Raw genomic sequence first — 13,280 nt, forward strand, 5'->3', positions numbered from 1 at the left:
CTTACCCCTCAATTTACCATGTTGATTAAAGCATCCCTTGTCACTTCCCTACTTAGTTCACTTTGTTAGTTTCTTCCCTCCTGTGTATTTCTTTATGCTTGCCTAAGCTGTTAAGATTGTACTCTTATTTAATTCTCTGTAAGCCACATTGCGCCTGCATGTGTGGGAAAATGTGGGATATAAGTAACAAATAAATAAATAAATAAATAAATAAATTTAACTTAGATTTAAATTCGGAAGCCTAGGATTCCAACAAATCAAGACCAAGCCTAATCTTAGGGACAATTTCTGTTCGACCAGTCTTGAAAGGGATATAGATTGTGACATTGCCTGCATAAATGAACTTGCAAAACCCCGCTGCCTTATCTTTCACCTATAGGCGCCATCATACCATTGAACAGGATAGACTTCAGATATGAGGAAAATGTATAAAATCCTGTGTGGAGTGAAATGAGTAGACACAGATTGTTTACTCTTTCAACAAGTAGATTAGAGGACCTGCCATGAAGTTAGAAAGTAATACAGTTAAATCAAATCATAGAAAATATTTTTTTCACTCAATGCACAATTGAACTCTGAAATTTGTGGCCAGAAGATGTGCTAAAGGTTGTTGGACAAAGCTTTTTTTTAACACAGCAACACTATTTATTTATTTATTTCCCACAAGTTGCAGGCTCAATGTGGCTTACATAGAGGCATATTTTCAAAGCGCTTAGCCTCCCAAAGTTCCATAGAAACCTATGGAACTTAGCCTCCCAAAGTGCTTTGAAAATAAGCCTAATAGTAAATACAATTACAGAGTTTGGAGAAGAGTATAACAAATTGTAGTCAACAAGTAGTTGTAAGGTTTGAGAAAATGTGTGTAGCTATAAATGCAAGCAAAGAAGGGATAACAAAAGGAAAATAGATAGGGAAGGTTAAGGAGTATGAAGGATGGTAAGGATAGATAGAGGGAAGTAGTAAGGAGTAGGAAGGATGGTAAGGAAGGATAAAAAGGTTGGGAGATATAAATAGTCTTAAGGGATAACAATCATTTTAATCAGGATCAAGTAGCTGGTTTGAAAATTTAATTACAGTCATTGGCATAAGCTTTCTTAAAGAGGTCTTCAACATTTTCCTGAAGGGTAGATGGTCATTAATTTTCCGGATGGGTCTTGGCAAAGCGTTCCAAAGCTGGCTGCCCAAGAAGGAGAAACTAGTCGCATAGGAGGTCTTATATTTGATACCCTTGCAATTTGTGAGGCGTAAATTAAGGTGGGTGCGAGACAACAGTGGTCTATTTCTGGCTGGGAGGTCGATGAGGTTGTTCATGTACTTAGGGGATTCACCATATATGATCTTACGAATCATAGTGATTACTTTAAAATTTATTCTTTCTCTGATTGGAAGCCAGTGAAGCTTCTCTCGAAGAGGTGTTGCGCTATCAAATCTTGACTTGCCAAAGATGAGTCTGGCTGCCGTGTTCTGGGTAGTCTGAAGCCTCTTCAAAAACCATTGTTAAGGTAAATTTGGAGAAAGCCACTGGTTATCCATAGGGGTTAGTAGCTTGGAAACTTGCTACTTTTTTGGATTCTACCAGACCTGGATTGACCCGATATGGCAAGTCTTATACTGCCAGATTCTATGTATCAAGCCTAGACATCTTCTCTGAAATCCAGGTGTATTCTGTAACAACGCACATAATTGGCTTAATAGCGAATCAGCGCTGATAACCACTTAACGAGCAATAATGAGCACTAATTGAAAATAATTATGTGCACCACTCGCTAAGAGTGTTCTGCAATGAACTGCGCCTAAATTCTAAAGCGCGCAGTTCAAAAGGGGTGTGGAAATGGGCATTCCAAAATTTATACACGTAGTTATAGAATATGGACCAGTGCACATACATCTACGTGCAGGGATTTACGCCACATTTTCGTTGGTGTAAATGGAGGTGCAGTTTTAGGCACCTGGGAATTGGGATATCAACTAAGCAAATTCTGTATACCGCGCGTAAATCTAGGCACCACATAGAATACGCTTAGGCGAAAACGTTTACTGCGCAGATTTTTTCGGCACCTTATATAGAATCTGGTGTTTAGTTTGTAACACATGAAGAGGTGATAGAGCCCGGGACTATGTTGAGGTGGGAAGGGGAGAGAGTTAGGAGGGTGGAGAAGAGAAGAATAAAGAAAGGTGAAAGGCTTGAGATAAGAGATGAAGATGCTCATTTTAAAATGAGCCTCCACAATGAGCAGATACAGCAATCAAAAGAAAAAGATAGACGAACTCAGACTAGGTAAAGCAGATTTAAAAAAAAATATATATATATGATTTTATTATTTTAAAAAAGGTACTTTTCCTAAGGTGGAAGTGTAATTTTGAGAAACATATTTTAAAAGTAATTTGCAACTTAGGGGAAGTTTGCCACCTTGCTAGAGGAGGTGCCAATATACTTGTGCCATTTCATCCCACACTGTCTGGTCCACCAGCATATTATCTTCACTGCATCTCCACCTAGTCTCTCTGTGGTTGCCACCCTTCCCCAGACTCCCCCTTACATCCTGAGTGTAAGAGATGGTTCAATGGTCAGAGCGTTCAGCTGTAGAAATGCATCTTCCGGGATCTTTGATTGAGTCTTTATTCTGTGACTGACCTCAAGTTAAGTCCCTGTATCTCCCTGTGCCTCAGTTCTAATCCCTAGTTCTTCCACTAGCCCCTCTATGTGTGACCTCAGGAGCAGTTTTCAAGAGGGATTTCCATGAGTACATGCATGTTTACCCATGAAAAACCCTTTGAAATTTGCCCCCATCCTATCTGTAGGGATGAGCATGTGACATGCATGATGTTCATAGGAAAAGGGTCAGTGCTGGGTTGGGCCAGCTGAGCAACATGCCAACATCTTTATCTTTTCATTTATTAAACTTAATTACTCGGTAGAGAGAGAAATGCATTGCCCCCCCCCCCCCAAAAAAAAAATGGAGGGCTAGCTACAGCCCTGCCCCAGGTGCAAAACAGATTGTGAGCTCACTAGGGACAGAGAAAGTACCTGTAAGTAATATGTAAACTGCTTTGGTTGTACCTCAGAAGGCAGTATACCAAATTTCTTATTTTTACAAGAGCTAGTATATAACCAGTTACTTGTTTAAAAAAAAAATTGCCTTTATAGCATCACACAGTCCAGCCCTTAGCCCCTCCGTCCATCCCATCCTGCAAAATTCAAGAATCTTCTGCATCACTGTGGCAGCTATTGCAGGAGAGAGGGAAAAGCCTAGGAACCCCTTCCTGTTTCTCAGGAGATGACTTCACCGGTCCCCAGACACTGTCCCTGGGTCTCTGTGCATGGCTTCAGGGCGAGTCATGTTCTGTCACCCATGACTGTACCAGAAGAGGAAGGACCTAAAATATGCACAGCAATATGAGAGGGCACGCCTCTTGAAAAGAAAAGGTGTGCAAAGAGAGAAAGGGGGAGATTTGAGAATTTATTGACACTCAAAGCTCTTTGGCTGTAACTAACACATCGCAGGTCCAATTTGAGAATTCTGTAGCAGAGGAGATGGATAAGCATAATGTCTATGGGAACCTGGGATGGATCCCTCCGAAGCCAGGGAGAAAGACAGGTATGGGACAGCTCCTCTAACAATCCCTCTGTTGGCATTACCAACATTTTGATACTTTATAATATAATGAAAAGATGTGATTTGTTTTCATTCTGTTGAACTTGAAATAAAGTAGGCTGTGTTTGCTTGGCTTGTTCATATGTACGTAAGTATGCCACACTGGGACAGACCATAGGTCCATCAAGCCCAGCGTCCTGTTTCCAACAGTGGCCAATCCAGGTCATAAATACCTGGCAAGATCCCCCCTAAAAGTTCAATACATTTTATGCTGCTTATCCCAGAAATAGCAGTGGCTTTTACCCATAATGGCCTATGGACTTTTCCTTTAAGAAGTTGGCCAAACCTTTTTTTAAACCCTGCTAAGCTAATCGCCTTTACCACCTTCTCTGGCAACGAATTCCAGAGTTTAATTACACGTTGAGTGAAAAAAATATTTTCTCCCATTCATTTTAAATGTACTACTTTGTAGCTTCATCGCATGCCCCCTAGTCCTAGTATTTTTGGAAAATAAAGGTCATCAAACAAGGTGTAGGTGAGATCTTATTATTGGGCTAGGGATATTTATTTTGCGCAAATCTGACATACTGCCCTTAAAGCCAAAGGCATAGCAGGACGGTTTACAACAGGCATTAACAGGAGCATTCGTTAATGAATCTGGTTGTTTTGAAACTCAATAAAATATATTTTTCAAAAAAGGAGCAGTCAAGGTTTCTGGGAGAAAGCCTAGGTAGGAAACAATAGGGTTGGGTACGAGTGAGGGATGGAATGGTGAAGGTTCAGGTTGAACTATCTTTCCCCTTTCAAGGGGCCAGGGTTTGGAATAGTTTTCCCAGGCAGATTATAGAATTACCATCTTATCTACTTTTTTTTGTTTTGTTTGAAAAGCACTTAAAACATATTTGTTTTCTAATTCAGTATCTAATTGATTGTGTCCTAGAGTTCTTAGACAGTTACATTAACATTGTAATTCCCTCTACTGTTGAGGTCTCTATCTGTAATTCGATTAGAATTTTTATTTTAAAGAAATAAGCGGAATTATGGTATGATGTACCAGAAATCGAAGGCTGCTTTCATAGAGCTTAGCTCTTTTAAAGAGGATCGGTGCTGAACGAGCTAGGGATGAGGTTTTGCACAGATCGCAGGTTGGGTTACAACGTTGGTGTCAGCTGTCAGGGCTATAAGATAACAGAATGGCAATGTGTTTAGAGAGGGGGGTGCTGAGGAAGTCAGCAAAATTTAGAGCTGTAGGGAGGGGGCTAGGTCTTGTAATTGATGTCCTCATCAAGTTTGTTTCAAAGTGTTTAATCTTTCCTGTCTTGATTGTCGTATGCTCTTGGAAAGTTTTGCATCACACGACTGTTTATATAGGGGTCCTTTTACTAAGGTGCGCTGAAATATGGCCTGCGGTAGTGTAGATATGTGTTTTGGGCGCGCGCAGAATTATTTTTTCAGTGCACCTACAAATGCCTTTTTAAAATTTTTGCCAAAAATGGATGTGCGGCAAAATGAAAATTGCCATGCGTCTATTTTGGATCTGAGACCTTACCACCAGCCATTGACCTAGCGGTAAAGTCTCACGCGGTAACCGGGCAGTAATGACCTACGTGTGTCAAATGCCACTTGGCACATGTCTGAAAATAAAAATTATTTTTCGGATGTGCGCCAAAATGAAATTATCACAGGAGCCACGCTGTAGCTCCATTTTGGCGTGCATTAGGTGGCTTAATTAGTGACCAAAAAAGAGACCTGAAGTAGTTCATATCACAAAGTGCAGCACAATCCATAATACAAACAGAAAAAAAATCATTTTGTAATACCCTGGTTGGAAGATCACTGATGTGATGATTAGGGGCCTTGAAAAATATTCCTCCACCAGAGTGCCGCCTCGCTCTCCCCGTGACGTATTATCTTGGGTCTAGCATCTCACCTGTTCCACCAATGTTCAGCATTCCTCTTTCTGTGTTCTGCACTGGATCATGGCATACAATGGAGAGGGTCAAAGTACCCAGCAAAGCTATCCAGAAAAGAAGCACAACGGGATCTCAAGAAAAGGTACAAGTGAGCTTTGTTAATGACCTGACAAGGCCATGTTTCGGCGTAAAACAAAGCCTGCCTCAGGGGGTCGATTTAACAGGACATCCCAACTAACAGAAGCTGTGGCTTAAAAGGTAATCCGCTCTTTGCACCACGAGGCTTATCTTTTCTATTTCCAGTTAAACAGCGACACCATTGATTTCTGTGACTGGGGAACAAATGCAGAACTCACAGCTATTCACGCACCCAAAAAAATAAAAAGATCTTGAATTCAAGATCTGTTTTGGTTTTTTTTGCCGTGTGAATAGCTGTGAGTTCTGCATTTGACCCCTACTCCTCATGGGGAGGTTGTCCCATCCCCTTTATCATTTTCGTCACCCTTCTCTGTACCTTTTCTAATTCCACTGCATCTTTTTTTGAGATGCAGTGACAAGAATTGAACACAATATTCGAGGTGCCGTCGCACCATGGAGCGATACAAAGGCATTATAACATCCTCTTTTTTGTTTTCCATTCTTTTCCTAATAATACCTAACATTCTATTTACTTTCTTAGCCACAGCAGCACACTGAGCAGAGGATTTCAACGTATCATCAACGATGACACCTAGATCCCTTTTGTGGTTGGTGACTCCTAATGTGGAACCTTGCATCACATAACTATAGTCTCTCATGCATCACTCTGCACTTGCTCACATTAAACATCATCTGCCATTTGGCTGCCCAGTCTGTAGTTTTATTTATTTATGACATTTATATCCTACATTATCACAAACAAGTTTGAGTTCAATGTGGCTTAAAATAAACAGTACAGGATACAGAACAAAGAATAATGCACAAGAAAGTAATTTGTATGAATCCAATTGTACAATACATTATCATAAACGTACTGGGATAACTATGGGTGTTTAACATTTAGAAAATCTATTATGAATGAGAAATTGTACATGAAGCAAAGAGAAAGTTAATGGTAAATAGAGTAATAACCAATTCAGGTAATAATTAGTTGTTTGAGATATGGTTGTTCTTTTTGAGGGTTTGTTTGAATAGGAACGATTTGAGGATTTTGCGGAATCTAGTATATTCCTGTATATTTCTTATTTTGGGTGGTAAGGAGTTCCATCATTTGGTTCCTAGGTAAGTGAAGTCTGCAGAGTGGACAGTTACTACTACTACTACTATTTAGCATTTCTATAGCGCTACAAGGCATACGCAGCGCTGTACAAACATAGAAGAAAGACAGTCCCTGCTCAAAGAGCTTACAGTCTAATAGACAAAAAATAAATAAAGTAAGCAAATCAAATCAATTAATGTGAACGGGAAGGAAGAGAGGAGGGGGTAGGTGGAGGCGAGTGGTTACAAGTGGTTACGAGTCAAAAGCAATGTCAAAGAGGTGGGTTTTCAGTCTAGATTTAAAGGTGGCCAAGGATGGGGCAAGACGTAGGGGCTCAGGAAGTTTATTCCAGGCGTAGGGTGCAGCGAGACAGAAGGCGCGAAGTCTGGAGTTGGCAGTAGTGGAGAAGGGAACAGATAAGAAGGATTTATCCATGGAGCGGAGTGCACGGGAAGGGTGTAGGGAAGGACGAGTGTGGAGAGATACTGGGGAGCAGCAGAGTGAGTACATTTATAGGTTAGTAGAAGAAGTTTGAACAGGATGCGAAAACGGATAGGGAGCCAGTGAAGGGTCTTGAGGAGAGGGGTAGTATGAGTAAAGCGACCCTGGCGGAAGATGAGACGGGCAGCAGAGTTTTGAACTGACTGGAGAGGGGAGAGGTGACTAAGTGGGAGGCCAGCAAGAAGCAGATTGCAGTAGTCTAAACGAGAGGTGACAAGGGTGTGGATGAGGGTTTTGGTAGAGTGCTCGGAAAGAAAGGGGCGGATTTTACGGATGTTGTAAAGAAAGAAACGACAGGTCTTGGCGGTCTGCTGGATATGAGCAGAGAAGGAGAGAGAAGAGTCAAAGATGACCCCAAGGTTTCGAGCTGAGGAGACAGGGAGAATGAGAGAGCCATCAACAGAAATAGAAAATGGGGGGAGCGGGGAGGTGGGTTTGGGGGGGAAAATGAGAAGCTCGGTTTTGGTCATATTTAATTTCAGGTGGCGTTGAGACATCCAGGCAGCAATGTCAGACAAGCACGCTGAAACTTTGGTTTGGATGCAAGGTGAGATATCAGGGGTAGAAAGGTAGATTTGGGAGTCATCAGCATAGAGGTGGTAGGAAAAGCCATGGGATGAGATTAATGAACCAAGGGAAGAAGTGTAGATAGAAAAGAGGAGGGGACCAAGAACAGAACCCTGGGGTACGCCGACAGGCAGAGGGATAGAAGTAGAAGAGGATCCACCAGAGTGAACACTAAAGGTGCGGAGGGAGAGGTAGGAAGAGAACCAGGAAAGGACAGAGCCCTGGAATCCAAGTGAGGACAGGGTATCGAGAAGTATGCTGTGATCGACAGTGTCAAAAGCAGCGGAAAGATCAAGAAGAATGAGGATGGAATATTGACCTCTGGATTTAGCCAGTAATAGGTCATTGGAGACTTTAGTAAGCGCAGTTTCGGTTGAGTGGAGAGGGCGAAAACCAGATTGTAATGGGTCAAGAATAGCATGTGAGGAGAGAAAATCAAGGCAGCGGCGGTGAACAGCACCCTCAAGTAATTTGGAGAGAAAAGGAAGGAGGGAGATGGGTCGGTAATTAGAGGGACAAGTAGGGTCAAGTGAAGGCTTCTTAAGGAGAGGTGTGACCACAGCATGTTTAAAGGCAGCAGGGACAGTCGCAGTGGAAAGTGAGAGGTTGAGAATGTGACAGATAAAAGGAATAAGAGTAGGAGAGATGGCATTAAGAAGGTGGGTGGGAATGGGATCAGAGGAACAGGTGGTACATTTTGAGGAAGAAAGGAGAAGTGTAGTTTCCTCAATAGTAACTTCAGGAAAGGAGGAAAGGGAATGAGGGGAAGGAGAGAGAGGGGAACGGACTAGTGGAGGGAGAGCTGGTGAGGTAGAGAAAGCAAGGTTTATCTTTTGAACCTTGTTGTGAAAGAATTCAGCAAGGGTCTGAGGAGATAGTGAAGGGGGAGTTGGGGGAGGGGGCACCTTGAGGAGAGAGTTCAATGTGGTGAAGAGAAGTCGAGGATTAGAGCCAAGAGAGTTGGTCAGTTGGATATAATAATCCTGTTTGGCACGTAAAAGAGCAGATTGGAAGGAGGTCAGCATGAACTTAAAGTGTAAGAAATCAGCAAGGGCCCGAGATTTCCGCCAGAGGCGTTCGGCGGAGCGGGTACAGGAACGTAGGTAGCGGATATTAGAAGTCAGCCAAGGTTGGGGTTTTGTACGCCTTACAGGGCGGGTCATCAAAGGTGCAAGAGTGTCTAAGGCAGAGGATAGAGTATTGTTGTAAGAAGAAACAGCCTCGTTGACAGACGTGGATGGTGCCACAGTAGAGAGGAGGTTTGAAACATGGGAGGATAGAGATGAAGGGTCAATGTCGTGAAGATTCCTAGATAAATTAGATAGGATAGGACGGGACTGGGAGGGAGGAGATTTAAGTGTGAAAGTTATAAGATGGTGATCAGAGAGGGGAAGATCGGAGGCAAGGAAACTAGAGGGTGAACAGTTGGAGGAGAAGATGAGATCAAGACAGTGACCATTTTGATGAGTGGGGGAGGTGGAGCATAGTTGGAGATTAAAGGACGACGTTAAAGCGAGTAACTTGGAAATATAAGAGTTGGAAGGATCATTAGCAGGAATATTAAAGTCACCAAGGATGAGAGAGGGGGAGGAAGGATCATGGAAGAAGGCAAGCCAGGCATCAAAGTCACTGAGAAAGGATGAAAGGGACTTATCAGGGGGACGATAAATGACCGCTATTCGAAGAGGCAGAGGAGAGAAAAGGCGGATAGAGTGGACTTCAAAGGAGGAAAAACAGTGAGATTGAGGTGGAAGAAGGGGTTGAAATCTGGAGGAGGGAGAGAGAAGTAGTCCAACACCGCCCCCACGGCCAGCAGGGCGAGGAGTATGTGAAAATAGATAACCGCCATGGCACAGGGCTGCGACTGAAGCAGAGTCATCAGGGCAGAGCCAGGTTTCTGTTATGGCGAGCAGATGGAGGTGACGCGAGATAAAGAGGTCCTGGATATAGGGGAGTTTGTTACAGATAGAGCGGGCATTCCATAGGGCGCAAGAGAAGGGCAGAGAAGAGGAGGGGAGTAGAGGAATAGAGATGAGGTTAGAGAGGTCACGGTGAGATCTGTAGAGTTTGGATAATAGTTGGTGAGGAGGGCCAGGATTGGGATTGATGTCACCAGCTGAGAGTAAGAGAAGGAGTAAAAGAGAGCGGAGGAGAGTAGGAGAGGTGTGGCCACGAAGGCGAGAGGTATTTAGGTGGAATGGGGAAGGCAAAATGGAGGGAAGAAAGAGACGGAGATTAAAAGCCAAAAAGGAGGAAGAGGGTAGGAGAGAAGGTGAGGTGATGAAGTCAATGGATGGGAAGTGAGTTCCTGTAGCGGAGAGAGGTAGGGGGTGAGGGAAAAGATTAGGAAGGGACAGAGCTAGGAAGAGAATGTGAATAGGGGCCATAAACGATTAAGGTACTTTAGCAACTGGAAAAAGATTAGATACAAAGAGAAAAATGCCCCGCGCGCCATTAGGCGCGCGGCACCTAGAGCGGAGGCCCTGAGTGGATCGGGGTGGACCTGGGTGTCACCCCGGAGAAGGCTGTAAGGATATGCAGATGAGCTGCAAGTCCTCCACAGCACCTGAAAGGCAGCCGGTGGTAGAGGTGGGTACCTCTCAGCTGAGGAAAGGCTTACCAGGGGTTAGGCCGAAGCCAGCATTCCTCCCCCTGAGGGTCGCCTGATCCTAGCCAAAAAGCACCTGGGAACTCTGGGCACTTGGAGAGAAGGCCCTGGGAAGGTCGGGGTGGAACTGGAGTCACCCCGGATACAGCTGTGAGGAAATGCAGAAGGGCTGCAAGTCCTCCACAGCACCTGGTGGGAGCGCTGGGCACCTAGAGCGGAGGCCCTGAGTGGATCGGGGTGGACCTGGGTGTCACCCCGGAGAAGGCTGTAAGGATATGCAGATGAGCTGCAAGTCCTCCACAGCACCTGAAAGGCAGCCGGTGGTAGAGGTGGGTACCTCTCAGCTGAGGAAAGGCTTACCAGGGGTTAGGCCGAAGCCAGCATTCCTCCCCCTGAGGGTCGCCTGATCCTAGCCAAAAAGCACCTGGGAACTCTGGGCACTTGGAGAGAAGGCCCTGGGAAGGTCGGGGTGGAACTGGAGTCACCCCGGATACAGCTGTGAGGAAATGCAGAAGGGCTGCAAGTCCTCCACAGCACCTGGTGGGAGCGCTGGGCACCTAGAGCGGAGGCCCTGAGTGGATCGGGGTGGACCTGGGTGTCACCCCGGAGAAGGCTGTAAGGATATGCAGATGAGCTGCAAGTCCTCCACAGCACCTGAAAGGCAGCCGGTGGTAGAGGTGGGTACCTCTCAGCTGAGGAAAGGCTTACCAGGGGTTAGGCCGAAGCCAGCATTCCTCCCCCTGAGGGTCGCCTGATCCTAGCCAAAAAGCACCTGGGAACTCTGGGCACTTGGAGAGAAGGCCCTGGGAAGGTCGGGGTGGAACTGGAGTCACCCCGGATACAGCTGTGAGGAAATGCAGAAGGGCTGCAAGTCCTCCACAGCACCTGGTGGGAGCGCTGGGCACCTCGAGCGGAGGCCCTGAGTGGATCGGGGTGGACCTGGGTGTCACCCCGGAGAAGGCTGTAAGGATATGCAGATGAGCTGCAAGTCCTCCACAGCACCTGAAAGGCAGCCGGTGGTAGAGGTGGGTACCTCTCAGCTGAGGAAAGGCTTACCAGGGGTTAGGCCGAAGCCAGCATTCCTCCCCCTGAGGGTCGCCTGATCCTAGCCAAAAAGCACCTGGGAACTCTGGGCACTTGGAGAGAAGGCCCTGGGAAGGTCGGGGTGGAACTGGAGTCACCCGGATACAGCTGTGAGGAAATGCAGAAGGGCTGCAAGTCCTCCACAGCACCTGGTGGGAGCGCTGGGCACCTAGAGCGGAGGCCCTGAGTGGATCGGGGTGGACCTGGGTGTCACCCCGGAGAAGGCTGTAAGGATATGCAGATGAGCTGCAAGTCCTCCACAGCACCTGAAAGGCAGCCGGTGGTAGAGGTGGGTACCTCTCAGCTGAGGAAAGGCTTACCAGGGGTTAGGCCGAAGCCAGCATTCCTCCCCCTGAGGGTCGCCTGATCCTAGCCAAAAAGCACCTGGGAACTCTGGGCACTTGGAGAGAAGGCCCTGGGAAGGTCGGGGTGGAACTGGAGTCACCCCGGATACAGCTGTGAGGAAATGCAGAAGGGCTGCAAGTCCTCCACAGCACCTGGTGGGAGCGCTGGGCACCTAGAGCGGAGGCCCTGAGTGGATCGGGGTGGACCTGGGTGTCACCCCGGAGAAGGCTGTAAGGATATGCAGATGAGCTGCAAGTCCTCCACAGCACCTGAAAGGCAGCCGGTGGTAGAGGTGGGTACCTCTCAGCTGAGGAAAGGCTTACCAGGGGTTAGGCCGAAGCCAGCATTCCTCCCCCTGAGGGTCGCCTGATCCTAGCCAAAAAGCACCTGGGAACTCTGGGCACTTGGAGAGAAGGCCCTGGGAAGGTCGGGGTGGAACTGGAGTCACCCCGGATACAGCTGTGAGGAAATGCAGAAGGGCTGCAAGTCCTCCACAGCACCTGGTGGGAGCGCTGGGCACCTAGAGCGGAGGCCCTGAGTGGATCGGGGTGGACCTGGGTGTCACCCCGGAGAAGGCTGTAAGGATATGCAGATGAGCTGCAAGTCCTCCACAGCACCTGAAAGGCAGCCGGTGGTAGAGGAAAGGCTTACCAGGGGTTAGGCCGAAGCCAGCATTCCTCCCCCTGAGGGTCGCCTGATCCTAGCGTTTTGTAAGATCACTTTGTAGTTGGCCATTGTTGACTGAGGTTTAGTGTCCAAACAGTTTTTCCATCCACTCCTCAGGTTTTTAGGAAGCCTAAAAACCTAAATATGCATGAGAGAGATTTGCAATGAAATGGAGGTAGGGCATGCAAATTTATCTCATGCATATTCATTGTAGATGTGCTGAAATACAAATGCAGTAAGAAAAGATATAAAATCTAAGGTATAATAATTTATACTAAATATTAATATTGTATTAATTCATTTTGGATCTGAGTGAAGGATGGAATGCCTTAAAAGAATTGCCTTCTGGTTCATACAGACAGCGGTCCCAGCTCCGATGGCGATTATGAAAATGAAGCCGCAGCGGATATGAAGAAGTGGAAGCCCATGAAGTCGGATAAGGCATCCAGATCCAAAAAGCAAGACAAACCCAGAGACAAGTGGAAAGAATTTCATGGTAACCCTTCAGTTTTCTATTAAAAAGTCATCTATCATAAGGTGTTTCCATAAACATGACCATGAATTGCAACAAGAAATGCACATAGAACTATTTTATGGGGTATATCTTGTTATCAAGCTATAAGCATGGTTTATTACAGTAGTATTTATTTATCTCCAGGGTGTGGTATTTAGATAATAGGCATTGAAGGAATGGAAAACTTGTGATATGTGGTTTTATGTGAGATAGTCCTTTGTACATTTTCAGTTCATTTCATATGTTTTAT

The 13,280-nt window shown here is 45.6% G+C and overlaps 1 protein-coding gene across 1 annotated transcript in view; it reads left to right on the forward strand.

The window, feature by feature from the left end:
• Window positions 1-3,486: 3,486 nt before the first annotated feature.
• CLEC4G (C-type lectin domain family 4 member G) overlaps window positions 3,487-13,280 on the forward strand; it is a 43,011-nt gene continuing 33,217 nt past the window's right edge. Inside the window, exons 1-2 of the mRNA XM_030197158.1 lie at window positions 3,487-3,599; window positions 12,875-13,012. Of these exons, the coding sequence (XP_030053018.1) occupies window positions 3,536-3,599; window positions 12,875-13,012 (202 nt within the window). The 5' untranslated portion in view covers window positions 3,487-3,535. The remainder of the gene's footprint in view (window positions 3,600-12,874; window positions 13,013-13,280) is intronic.

This window comes from Microcaecilia unicolor, chromosome 3, assembly GCF_901765095.1.
Source record: "Microcaecilia unicolor chromosome 3, aMicUni1.1, whole genome shotgun sequence".
NCBI lineage: Eukaryota > Metazoa > Chordata > Amphibia > Gymnophiona > Siphonopidae > Microcaecilia > Microcaecilia unicolor.